General features: G+C 38.4%; 1 protein-coding gene across 5 annotated transcripts in view; it reads left to right on the forward strand.

The window, feature by feature from the left end:
* The window catches only part of rap1gds1 (RAP1, GTP-GDP dissociation stimulator 1), a 32,769-nt gene extending 20,033 nt beyond the window's left edge, over nucleotides 1–12,736 (forward strand). For 4 of the 5 annotated variants that reach the window (XM_083540850.1, XM_083540852.1, XM_083540849.1 and 1 more), the window contains 10 exons: nucleotides 925–1,053; nucleotides 1,963–2,088; nucleotides 3,787–3,930; nucleotides 5,362–5,493; nucleotides 6,059–6,193; nucleotides 6,313–6,438; nucleotides 7,376–7,515; nucleotides 7,605–7,731; nucleotides 9,109–9,237; nucleotides 11,013–12,736. In XM_083540850.1, coding sequence (XP_083396976.1) covers nucleotides 925–1,053; nucleotides 1,963–2,088; nucleotides 3,787–3,930; nucleotides 5,362–5,493; nucleotides 6,059–6,193; nucleotides 6,313–6,438; nucleotides 7,376–7,515; nucleotides 7,605–7,731; nucleotides 9,109–9,237; nucleotides 11,013–11,140 — 1,316 coding nt within the window. In that variant the 3' untranslated portion in view covers nucleotides 11,141–12,736. The remainder of the gene's footprint in view (nucleotides 1–924; nucleotides 1,054–1,962; nucleotides 2,089–3,786; nucleotides 3,931–5,361; nucleotides 5,494–6,058; nucleotides 6,194–6,312; nucleotides 6,439–7,375; nucleotides 7,516–7,604; nucleotides 7,732–9,108; nucleotides 9,238–11,012) is intronic. The other variant, XM_083540848.1, reaches the window with a different exon arrangement.

Raw genomic sequence — 12,736 nt, forward strand, 5'->3', positions numbered from 1 at the left:
TGGTGCACAAAAAAAGTGGAAAGTGCTCAAGAGACTTAACTGCCAGCCATATTTTGGCCTTTCGTGTTCTATATAATAATGCAGAAAGCATAACTTGAAATTAAATCATTCAAAAATGAAAAAGTGTATCTTCTCTAACTCTACATTCTTTTCTTTCCATGGTATATGCAGCATCTGGCCTTTATATCTAATACCCACCCCCCTCCCTTTTTCATTAGGTCTTCAAAATTCTTTAGTCTCTCCTTCTTGTTCGTCTTTTTTTATTGCTGCCTCTTGACTTGTCTCCTTTTGGTCTATTCCTGTTCTGTTCCTTCTCGCCTCCTCTGTCTGTCTCCATGAGGGTTGTTGAGTACAGTTTTGCAGTCATGAGACTGTGAGAAAATAATTTTTCTTCAGGATTTATCACCCTTTTGCTGCATTGATGGGGAGGGGGTGCTCGCTGATAATGCGATTATATCGAATGTGACAGGGCTACCAATATTGTAGTATAACGGACAAAAACACTGCCATCCGATTCGTTTCGTTACGTAGCATCAAGATGCACGCGAGACCATGCTGCTGGTGTGAGACAGCTGAGACAGAAAGGATTATATCGCTTCAGGCTAACCCATTTGTACCCGTGAGATCTTTTGTATCAGTCAGATTATCGGATCAGGGGTTTGAGCTCACACTGGACTGTGTGTTATTTTATTTAGCTCTACATGGTTCCTAAATGAGAGTGTTACTTTATTATATTTTTTGTGTATGTTTTTATTATTTATGTTAATAAATAACCTAAATAAGCAAATGATTTTAATTGACAGTGTCACAATGATGATTAGGAAAACATTAATTTTGCAGCTTAATAAACTAATCGGCTTTGGTGCACTGATTTATGTGAATGTTGAAGTTAAAATGATGTATTTAATCTCTTTGCATTCTCAGACACATTACAGGCCCAGCTGATTAGCATGGGAGTGATCCCCACCCTGGTGAAGCTTCTGGGAGTCCATGCACATAACACAGCGCTCACAGAAATGTGTCTCATTGCCTTTGGAAACCTGGCAGAACTGGGTAAATACCTGACGGACTTATTTTGTTCTCCTTCATTCATTCCATTTGACTCCTTAAGTGTTTTCTGGAGTTTGTTCTGGAGCACAGAGATGCAGAATGCAGAAGTACCAGACTTGGGTCTAGGATTAGGCGTAAAATATTAGACCTTAAAATATTGGAGGAAGAGATAAAGGTTGAAAATAAACTCTGCAGTGCCGTGGCCTTTCCAAGACTTCTCTTGTAATCATTTCCATCTTAATGCGCTTTTTGTTCAACTGATACCAAACAAGTAAGATTTAATCTATTGTTGAGTGAGAACTCTCAGGAATGGATTTGTAGACACTGACTGCTATGGAACATGAATTAATGACATCTACTGCTTTTTGATGAAAAATCTTCCTTTTTTCGACACGTTCTTCTGCTATAATTGCTGGAGATAATGCAGAGATAAGAATATGGTGCTAGTATAAGTTCCTATAAGTATACCACATGCTAATGATGACCCCCCCCCATTATAAGTCTGCCAGTTTTTTTTTTCTTTCTCTTGATTTATTTGTTAATTCTTTTTCATTATTAAAACTTTTTTTTTTTTCTGAACTTTCCCTTGCCCTGACAATGGATCTTTTTCCAAAAATCACACACTTATCACAGAAACTTTATATTAAAATTACATACAAATAGAATAAATGTATTTGGAGCATCCACTATACAAGATGTGTAGAAATGATAAATTCAGTATGAACCTGGATTTTGTCTTGCAACGATGTTGTTATAAAAAAATGAACATTATCTGACTGTTCAGATTTGTTTGGCTTACAAAAAATAGATTTTCTCCTAAAAGAAGAATGTACCATTATTCATGTGTAGTTGAGATGGTTTTAAATTTTATGTGATTATCCTTATGTGTGTCTGGTCATTCGGTCTTTGTAGAATCAAGCAAGGAGCAGTTTGCATCTACAAATATCGCAGAGGAGCTAGTGAGGCTTTTCCGCAAGCAGTCGGAACATGAAAAGAAGGAGATGATATTTGAGGTGCTGGCTCCTCTGGCTGAGAATGGTAAGAGTCAGACATGGATTCTTTTATTTTTTTATGAATTCCTTGCAGTAGAATTGAAATAGTTGTGTCTGATTGCTGGAAATATGTTCATTCATTATTCATTATCGCAGTAGAGTATATATGATTTAAGATGAGAGACTTTATTTGCTAGTCCTGATTAAACGTGAACTCTGTGGCCAGTTGCACTGACACACTGATTGGGACTTGAAAGATGTGCTTTCACAGTTTAACCTGTCATTCACATCGACATGTATATGTACGTGAGATATGTAGAGCAAGTATTCATCTTCAGGGTTTGATTATCTAGGAGCTTTTATTGTCTAAAAAGAGGGACAATTGTATGATTTTATATATATATATATATATATATAAAATTAGAGTTGTGCTTTCCCCATTGTCTGGAATAACTCTAATCTGTTTGCTAGTTCAAACAAGTAGAAGCACCAGAATTATACAGCTATTGTGCTTTGCTTCTTCTTCAGACATAGCAGTATTGCAGAGTGGTGTACAATTAGCCAGCTGCTCGAGTTGTTTGAGCATAGTCTGTGTTTGGATAATAGGTGCTGTCACTTGCTCTCACTGCAATCGCGCCCACATTAAGAATCGGGGATCTGTGAACAGCTGCAATCTGCACCACTTCTGTGACGTGAGAATCATCTCTCAGCTGCTACCCCGTGTCTTTTATCCAGGAGACGGGTTGCATTTTTAAGAGAGAATACGCGTGCAACAGTAACGCGTGCCGGAGAGAGTGCATGATCCATTTTTAGATGCGTGGATCTTTCTAAGCGTGATTTGTAGAGATTCATCGCTAAAAATAGCTTAAAAACACACATTGGAGTGTGTGTGAATGTGTGGAATATAAAAGTGTAAAAAAGCCCACAGGGGGGAAAAGGTTGTGTTAAAGGTACATGTAAAGTTTTTACAGAATGAAAGAGTGTTTGTGTGAGAGAGAGAGAGAGACCAGAGATGGCGTGGCCCTGAACATATGATGGTTGAGATGGCAGAGAAAAATTAGTGTGATAGAGACTCTAAATGTGTGGAAAAAAAGTCTTGGGTGAGAGGTTGATCGCCTGAATGTTTCTTATCATTCAGTGCACAGAACAGTGCTCTCTGTTTGCCAGTCTCCAAGACAACGTCCTACTTAAAAGCTACTACATTGTACTATGAGAGAGAGAGAGAGAGAGAGAGAGAGAGAGAGAGAGAGAGAGAGAGAGAGAGAGATGCTCAGATTTTTCTGGAGTTTCATCACCAAGCACAGATCTACAATCGGCCTTAGAATGCGTTTTCACATGCACTTTCTGTTTCTTCTTTTTAGTTCCTAGTACATTGCTTCTTAGTAATGTGTGATACTAATTTGTCTGTGATGCGTGTTTTTTTTTTTTTTGTTCTTGTAACCATTGCATAATGTAGTCTATTTTAATAGTGATTAATATGCATATTACTCATATTGTGCATAAATAATAAGTACTATAATTCTCAGAGCGGTGCACATATGTACAAGCTCAGTGACTATCATTACTGTTCCTCAGGGTGGTTTCATCATCCCGATAAATTGAAACTTATATGTAGTTTACTTTCTGCTTCCCTCTGTTCGTCTGTCTGTCTGTTCATGTCTGTCTATCCATTGTTGTCACTCTGTATCCATCTGTATTTCCTATCTGTCTGTCTCCTCGGTTTCTCTCTCACACACTCTCTCAGATGTGATAAAGCTGCAGCTGGTCGACGCTGGTCTGGTCGAGTGTCTGTTGGACGTTGTGGCTCAGACGGTGGACAGTGACAGAGAAGAAGACCTGGCTCAACTCAAAACAGCGTCTGACCTCATGGTGCTGCTGCTGCTGGGAGGTGCTGCTCAAGGCTTCAGCCATTAATCTTTAATATTGATTTTAATTAATGTAGATTTATACAGGAAAACGCTCCTCAGGCTCAATTCCGTTAAAATCAATGTAATAGAAATTACTCGATTTATCCACAGATCCAGACTTCACTTTGTCCACTTTTTTTTTTTTTTTTTTTTCGTTCTGATCGTTCTGATACTGGCATCCCCACAGTAACTAAGCCTTTAAGTCATTATCAGCCCTGATACCAACACTCATAATCCCTAGTTTGTTTATCAGGTATTCGAGTATTGATCATTTGCAGTGACTTGAGTGTGTTGTAGAGCCAGCTTGTGTCACACAAACAACTACAGCAGACTTCACTATATTTAGCTGTTGCAGCTTTTTTTGTCCCTGTGGAGAAGTCTTTCTGCATTAATAGTCTCCAAACACACCTCACACCTGAACATGTGGTCCTGTTTACTTCGTTAGACCAATTAGCATTAGAATAACAAGACTGAATAGAGGAGTTTAGAGACATGATATAGATAAAATACACAATCTGGTATTTTGTCTACTTGACATGTATATGGATATGCTCTGATGTTTTAGGGGCAGCATTGAAATGTAGGTCGGTTTGAAACTGTTTCTAGAAAGTTCAACAAATTATTATTAAAAATGATGTTTTTCTAGGTTTTGTAGCTTGAATACACCGAATTACTACTTGTTTGAAAATGCAACTTTTGAACTTTTGACAGAAAGAGAAGAGAGAGAGAGAGAGAGAGAGACAGGAAGCCTCTGTGTGAAAATGGATGTCCTCTGGACCTCTCTTTTTTTCTCACTACTTAGTAGGCACCAGATTGTACAGGCTGCAGAGCGGGGTGTGTGTTTCATTTCACTGAATAATTGATGAAGGCTGAATAGGTCGCGGGGTTCTAACACAATTCCACTTCCACTGAGTGGCATTTTATGGATGGAGCAAAGCTCTTTTCCGTTTTGTTTAGTTTTTTTTTCCCCCTGGGGTGGGGCAGCCGGGAGTAGAAGGGCTTCTGTTATGCGTCCATGAACTTCGAGACACTTCCAAGACACTGCATTTAACCAAGAGAAATGTACTTTAACGCTAATGGAGCACTACATGGTTTATGTAGCAGTTTAGCTTGTCCTTATGTAGCTATTGCCCGAGTCACTGTTCTGTTATCCTGAAAAGTACTGTAGCTAAAGCATTGTTGATGGGCATAAATCACTTCATTTCTTTCATTAGAAGATGACGTCTGTGAGAATTTATGTTCTTCCTAATGTACTTACTGAAAGAGACAGAACACCACCTGATAATAAAATTAAACCGTTGCTGTTTAATGTTCCTGCATGCAGGACTGATATATTAAAGTTGTGTACAGTATATTTTTGATGTAATCAATGCACATTATTTTATAAGGTCAGTCATTTCTTTCCTTCCCAGATGAATCCATGCAAAAGTTGTTCGAGGGGGGTAAAGGTAGCGTCTTCCAGAGGGTTTTATCTTGGGTTCCATCTAACAACCACCAGCTCCAGCTAGCTGGCGCTCTGGCTATCGCCAACTTTGCCCGCAATGGTAAGAGCATTGATACACAATGTAAAGTATTTTTCATTGATCATTAATAGAGAGAATAACTGTTCACGTTTCTGAGTGTTGATGTTTCGTTCCACACCCGTGTACATTTGCTACAGCCAGCTTTATGGAGACTTAAGTGTTACATACACCAGATACACACATTCATATCATGTAATGGCTTGCTCTGCTGCTCTTTGACCAAATTAAGGCTTGGACACTGCACTGAGGATTCCTGTGATATTTCTCAGTGTTTATAAAGACACGTTCTTCAGGGAGGTGTATCCTCATGTGACTGGATAGACTAGAACTGGTTAATGCTTTGCCTGATTCATCTATGTTCATTGATAAACTGTTATGATTCTACCAGGCAAATGAGATGTATTAGTGAAAATACACCCTGGATGGGGCACCAATCCACTGCAAGACAGGGCACACATTTTGCAATGCCTGTGAGTCTGGGAATTGGGAGAAAAAAAACGATAGAACGCCCACACCACATGGGGAGAACATGCAAACCTCCACCATAGCATGCTGTTATATAATTTAGTTGGCTCTTTTCCTTCAGATGGGAACTGTATCCACATGGTAGACACAGGAATTGTGCAGATGCTTTTAGACCTGCTGGACAGACATGTTGAAGAGGGGAATGTTACAGTGCAGCACGCAGCTCTCAGCGCTTTAAGGAATCTGGCAATCCCAGGTTAGTGTTAACTGTTTACTCTTCACCTTTTCTGTATTTCAGCAGGCTTTAAAACCCAGTATCTGTTAACACAGGCTTTTTACTTACCATCATTATTTCTCCTTTCCGTTATTAATCAGTGGTGAACAAATCAAAGATGATTTCGGCTGGAGTGTCTGACGTGGTGCTGAAGTTTCTTCAATCAGAAATGCCACCAGTTCAGTTCAAGCTGCTGGGAACGTTAAGAATGCTTATCGACACACAAGGTAGCTATAGCCGACTTTATGAAATGCTTTCAATGTACCTCGTCTGTGCTTAAATGTATTCCTTTTTTCCCCCCATATTCCCGTCTGAATACTCACATAATTGTATTTAACCTGTAGGTGAAACACGGCAACAGAAAATGACAAGGTAGCCTACATGTAGATAGGCCAAAAACCTACAAAGCAGCATTTGCTGCATTCAATGACTGCATAAGCAATTTGTTTATCCCTATTTAAGGAGCTTTGCCAGGTATAAGCCAGTTCCCCTCTGTCCTGTGAATTAGAAAGCTGTTATCCTATAAGTGAAATGGACTAAGACGGGGTTCAATGCCACGGTGCTGAGATATAATTGCTATAGATTTTGAGTGACTCTGCAGCTGCCAGTATGGACAACAGCACTTTGCATTCTCAGCACAAGGTGTGTAGCCAGCAGCTTTAGTTTTAACTGACACACGGTGCAGTCCACATCAGCAGTACTTTAAATACAGCTCTAGGGCATTAAAGAAAGCAATTTATAAAAGTATTTGATTGAAATCTTGTGGGCATAATAATTAAAGGTAGTGCTTTTTTCCTTTTTGGAAAAAAAGAATGATGACAAAATCCTTACTGGGAATATTTTATTAGTGTTCATAAAAAAGTGTTTTTAATTTTTATTTCAAAAACTAGGACCTGTCATATTTCACTTAGAGTACCTTTGATACTATGAATTAATAATCTTAAAAAAGTGAAGCTGTCTTTAAGCTGTTATTAAGCTTTGATTATTTGAAAGTGTACTCAAATACTGGAGCTATGTCGAGAATGTGGCTTAATAACTACAAAATGACCCAATGGAACAAAAGTATTAATAATAATTTATTTGGAATTTAAGTTTGTTTGGGTTTTAGGTGCAGAACTGATTTAATGCATAGGTCAATGTTTAATGTCTGTCTATGTGATGTAGCGGATGCTGCCGAACAGTTGGGAACAAATCGCAAACTGGTGGAAAGGCTGGTAGAATGGTGTGAGGCCAAAGACCACGCAGGAGTGATGGGAGAGTCCAACCGCCTGCTCTCTGCACTGATCCGACACAGCAAGTCAAAGGTCCAGGTCTTATACACATCCACATTTTTTGAGAAACTTATACTTTCTGAAAATGTAATTGTGTTTTGATGTCTCTCGGCTTTGTACAGGAAGTGGTAGGGACGGTCATTCAGTGCGGGGGTGTAAAGCACTTGGTGACCATGGCAACGAGTGAGCACATGATCATGCAGAACGAAGCACTGGTGGCTTTGGGTCTTATAGCAGCACTGGATTTGGGTAACTTGACCATACACCAAACTTTCACCCAGACTAATATCAGCCCTTTCACATCAAGTATTTATTGTCTTAATAAACCTAAGGGGGGGTTTAAAAGTCCATATTATGTCTAATCTCTGAATGCTAGAATACTGCTTTATGCTTCCTCAGCAGCTTTATACACCAGAGGTAAAGGTTTAGTCAGTGAGTCAGAACATGTTTTGTAAAAATCTTCTGATATTTTCTGCATGAGGCAGCAGTCTATATAATAATAAGGAAATCTAACCATCAAGTCCTTATAAGACCTAAAAAGTTGATTTTTTGTACATGCAGATATTTCCTGTAATGGCTGCCATGGCTGTGCAGTATGCTTTAGTAAAATCCCAGCTTTCTTTAGTTGGTGAAACGTAGCATTTCGGAGAGTTCTGTTGATATTTATTCAGGTTAAAGTTATTCAGTGTTAAAGTGCACAAGATATTTTCAGACAAACTAGTGTTAAACTTTACTTCACGTCTTTTACACACCGCAGTGTGCAATATACAACAGGTTTACTGGTGGTGCTGTTTTGTGTATTTGTCTTACACTGTCTTGTGTTGTCTTTGCACTGTTTGCACCAGGTTGCACACGATGCACTTTATGTGGCAAGGACACTAGTCCTTAGCCCTGTATTTACTGTATTTCACTGTGTACTGCTTCAGCTATATATGGTTGAAATGACAATAAAAGCTTCTTGACTTGACTAAACATTTCCATGAGCTTCCACCAAGGCCAATGAATCAGATATCAAACTCTAACTAGCCATGAGCATCTGTAAAATGTATGAAATCTGCTGCCATCTGTTTTAATGTCATTGTTGTTGTGAAGACAATGTTGATGTTCCAAGAGTTCAAACACCTATGATCAGCTTTTCCTCAGATGCATAAAATATTTCCTTTTTAAAAAAAAATAATAATAATTTTATACGAAAATTTACCGTATAAACTGACAGAAACTGTATGTTAATGCATTTAGATGTATTCAGCTTTGTTAGTTTAAGAGTTAGATTTCTGTGAATACTGTGACAGTGAGTCTACTGCAGATATGTTTATGAAAAAAACAAATATCTGGATCCCCAGAATTTATAAATAGTAGGAAAACAAACAGTATAGATCAGCAAAAATCCAACTAATTGGGGGAAGGGTGTTAGGACATCTCTACATACCTGTAAGTCAGGAAACATGATAAGCAAAGACTGAATTTTGAATTTCTGACAAAAATGCTGACTAATTAGTCTAACCCCTGGGCCAGGAAAGTAACCCTTAAAGCTCATTTGAATAAAACCCACAGTAGAAACAATAGACTTACTTTCTTTTTTTTTCTTCACATATTAAAATAACATCTATGTCCTATTTGTGACAGATTCAGCAGAGAAGGATTTTGTTGGAGCCACTCTGGTACAGGTCTTACATAAGCTGCTGACAGAAGAGAAGAGTGCTCCTGAGATCAAGTACAACTCCATGATCCTTATCTGCTCCGTAATGGGCTCAGGTGAGGAATATTTCTACGGCGGATATGAACCTGCATTTCACCTGATACTATTCTGCATAAAAAATAAAGTCTAGATGTCTTCATATAGTTGGCAAATAAAAAAGTTTTATTTATTCACATTAAAGTATATTATTGACTATTATAATTTATTTAGTAACTGTGTTAAGTAGGTCAGTTGTGTATTTATGAGTGTGTGGAGTATAAGTCTGGACCCAGGTTAGTTTCAGTTAATTTTGTCAAGCTTCAGCTATTGTTTGCCAGCCTGAGAAAATGTTTTACCTGGTGAAATATAAAAAAAACCAAAAAATTGCATATTTAGATTGTCATCATCATTATGCGACAGCTGGTATATACAGTCTTGTAAAAAAGAAAGTTCATCTGCTCCTAAACAGGTTTTAAAATTAGCCTCAGATGAACACCACCACCACATGACACATTACACTGTGTGAAAAATTAAGTACATCTTTACTGCTTTCATAGGAATTGAGAGGTTAAGAAGCAGCCAAGTTCTGCTTTTCAAATGCTCTTGATTTAACTGATCATCAGCAAATGTGACTACCACTATAAAATTGGAAGTTTTAGCAGTTAGCTGGTCTGGAGCATTCAGCAGTGTGTTAACACAACAACACAGAAGAAACGGAATTTAGAGAAGCAGTTATTGCCGCCCATCAATCTGGGAAGGGTTATAAGGCCATTTTCAAACAAAATAAAGTTTATCGTTTTACAGTGAGAGATTATTCACAAGTGGATAACATTAAAAAAAGTTGCTAGTCTCGCCAAGAGTGGACATCCCAAGAGAAATTGTAAAAAAAAAAATCCAACACTTGCACCTTAGACTCCAGATCCTCAGTTAGCATGCTAAATGTTAAAGTTGAGGACTGGTGGAGGGTCATGATTTTGGGCTTGTTTTGCAGCCACAGAACCTGGGTAACTTGCAGTCAATAAGCAGACCATGAGCTCTTCTGTATACTAAAGTATTCTAGAGTAAGCTTGGTTGAAATTAGTCCACGAAGACAATGATGCCAAGCACACAAGTAAATCTGCAATATAATGTCTGAAAAAGCCCAGAAACAATGAAACTGGCCCAGTCAAATGCAGACCTCAGTCCAGCTGATATGTTGGTAGAACGTTAAGAGAGCTGTGCATAAACAAATGCCCAAAAACCACACTAAAGAAACACTGTAAAGAAGAGTGAGCAAAATTCCTTCTATAGGATAGTCATACAGAACATGATTATTTCAAGTTATTGCTGCTAAATGTGGTTCTACAAGCTATTGAAGGTATACTAAGTTTTTCACACATGGCTTTTCTGTTTTGGCTGCATTTTTGTAAAAAAATAAATAATGACAAATGTCTTGTGCTGGTTATCCAAAGTTGTATTTATCTAATTCTAAGACATGATAATGACTAGATTATTTTTACTATGTTCTGATAGGATTAAAAAACTCTCCCCCTTTTTAAAATTCTTTTTTTTAAATGACTGTATTGCAATATATGAGACCAAAGGTTTGGAGACTCCAAACTATCTTTAGGTAATCACCAGACTGGTGCAAACAAAGTTTTAGGTGCACAAGTGTATAGTGTCTTTTTCTGTTGTAGCTTTACAATTTCCCTTCCCTAGAACTAATTAACTCAAAACTGCCCCAGCAGGAAAATATCCCAGTGCACACATCGAGGTCCTTTAAAACACAGTTTGCCAGGGTTTCTCAGAGTGCCAGACATATTGCTAGAAAATGACATGAAGTTTGATTTGTACCTACATTCTTTCTCTGCAGAACCTCTACATAAAGAAGTACAGAGCTTGGCCTTCATTGACGTGGTGTCCAAACTACGTTCCCATGAGAACAAAACGGTGGCCCATCAGGCCTCTCTAACAGAACAGAGGCTCACTGCCCAGAGCTAAAAGACTCTTTTTACACACCCAACGCGCGCACACACACACACACACACACACACACACACACACACACACACACACACACACACACACACACACACACACACACACACACACACTCCATCCATTCTCTGCCTGCCAACCTTTCCTATCCACAATCTTAACCTCCTTCGAGTCCCATCGTCTCCCTCTGTCATGTGCCAAGGTATCCAATCCCACCAGCTCCTTTCACGCATGCGTTCGACACTTCGTAGGACATCGTAGACTGCCTCCTGCAATAGGTTGTGCTAATGAGTTAGGAAGCGTGCAACACACAAAAACAGACCACAGCTGTGATAAACAAAGCGTTCACATCTCATCGAGGAAGACGAAACCTGCAAAAAAAAAAAACAAAAAAAAAAAAAAAAGGAACAAAATAAAATGTCTAGACAATAACAACATGAGGGCTAGAGGAGAAACTAGCGCAGCCATATGTTCTTGCCGTGTAAACCCCACGTGTCCCGTGTAGCTTGAATACCTGCTGATTTTGACACCTGCATGTTTTTTTTTTTTTTTTTTTTTAGTAGTCTGATTTAATGGTGCATCTGTGTTTAGCTAGTTACACCTCGCTCTCTACAATACACTTCCCCCCCCTTTAATATATACACTAGTACCTGCCTTTGACATGTTTCGAGTAGAGATTAAATGTGTTTGTACTGTAGGTGGGATGACCTGAGCAGAGCAAACTCTTTACGTTTGAACCCCCTCATGGTCCTAGTGCCACTTCCGCTTGTAGTCACTTTCCTGAAAAGAGCTAATTCCATATCACTGGTCTGTTGAATTTTGAAACAGATTACTGTTGTCATATGGATGAACAAATAATAGCATCTTGTTAACAATTAATAAGTATTTCTATTTGCCGCCCTTTTGTCAGTTTATGACGATGTCTAGGCTGCATACACGTAGTCAGAATAGTAAAAAAAAAAAGTTGCTTAACATTACATTGTTAATAATGTTAGGCTATATGATCGGTTATATAGCACGCTGTTTAACACAACTGTCTTTTTAGCAGGCATAATAACAACGCAAATGGATATGGATCATAACAGGTCTTTAAATATATAATAAGCAATCATGTCAAGTGTCAAGAATGGGCTTAGACAAGTCAGTGCATACGAGTGTTTTATGTTCTGAGGTGGTTGAAATTCTGCCAACAGTTCCACAATCCATGGCATTGAGCAACAATTTTGAGTGCCCGAGACGAAGTGCTCTCTTCAGTGCTCGTTCTCAAAGGTGTACATTTGATACTGTGGTACATTTTTATTTCCTGAGCTGGATTTTTTGCATGTGTACTGGTTTGTTCTTTTACCAACCCACCAAATATCACGAAACATGCCTTTCCATTGCATGTTGGGATACCGTACCTCCCTGACGTGGCCACTTTATGTTCGGTAAATGTTATTTATCAGATTTGTAACCTTAAGGAACCACTCAGCAAACCAATATATCTATATAAAACTGCATTACAAATATTTAAACTCGAATAGTTGTTGTAAATGTCACTGATTAATTGTACATTTGGCAGATAGAAAATGATTATTAAAGACAATTGCTGGCGATAAA

The sequence above is a fragment of the Silurus aristotelis genome (assembly GCF_946808225.1).
Source record: "Silurus aristotelis genome assembly, chromosome: 5".
Taxonomy (NCBI): Eukaryota; Metazoa; Chordata; class Actinopteri; order Siluriformes; family Siluridae; genus Silurus; species Silurus aristotelis.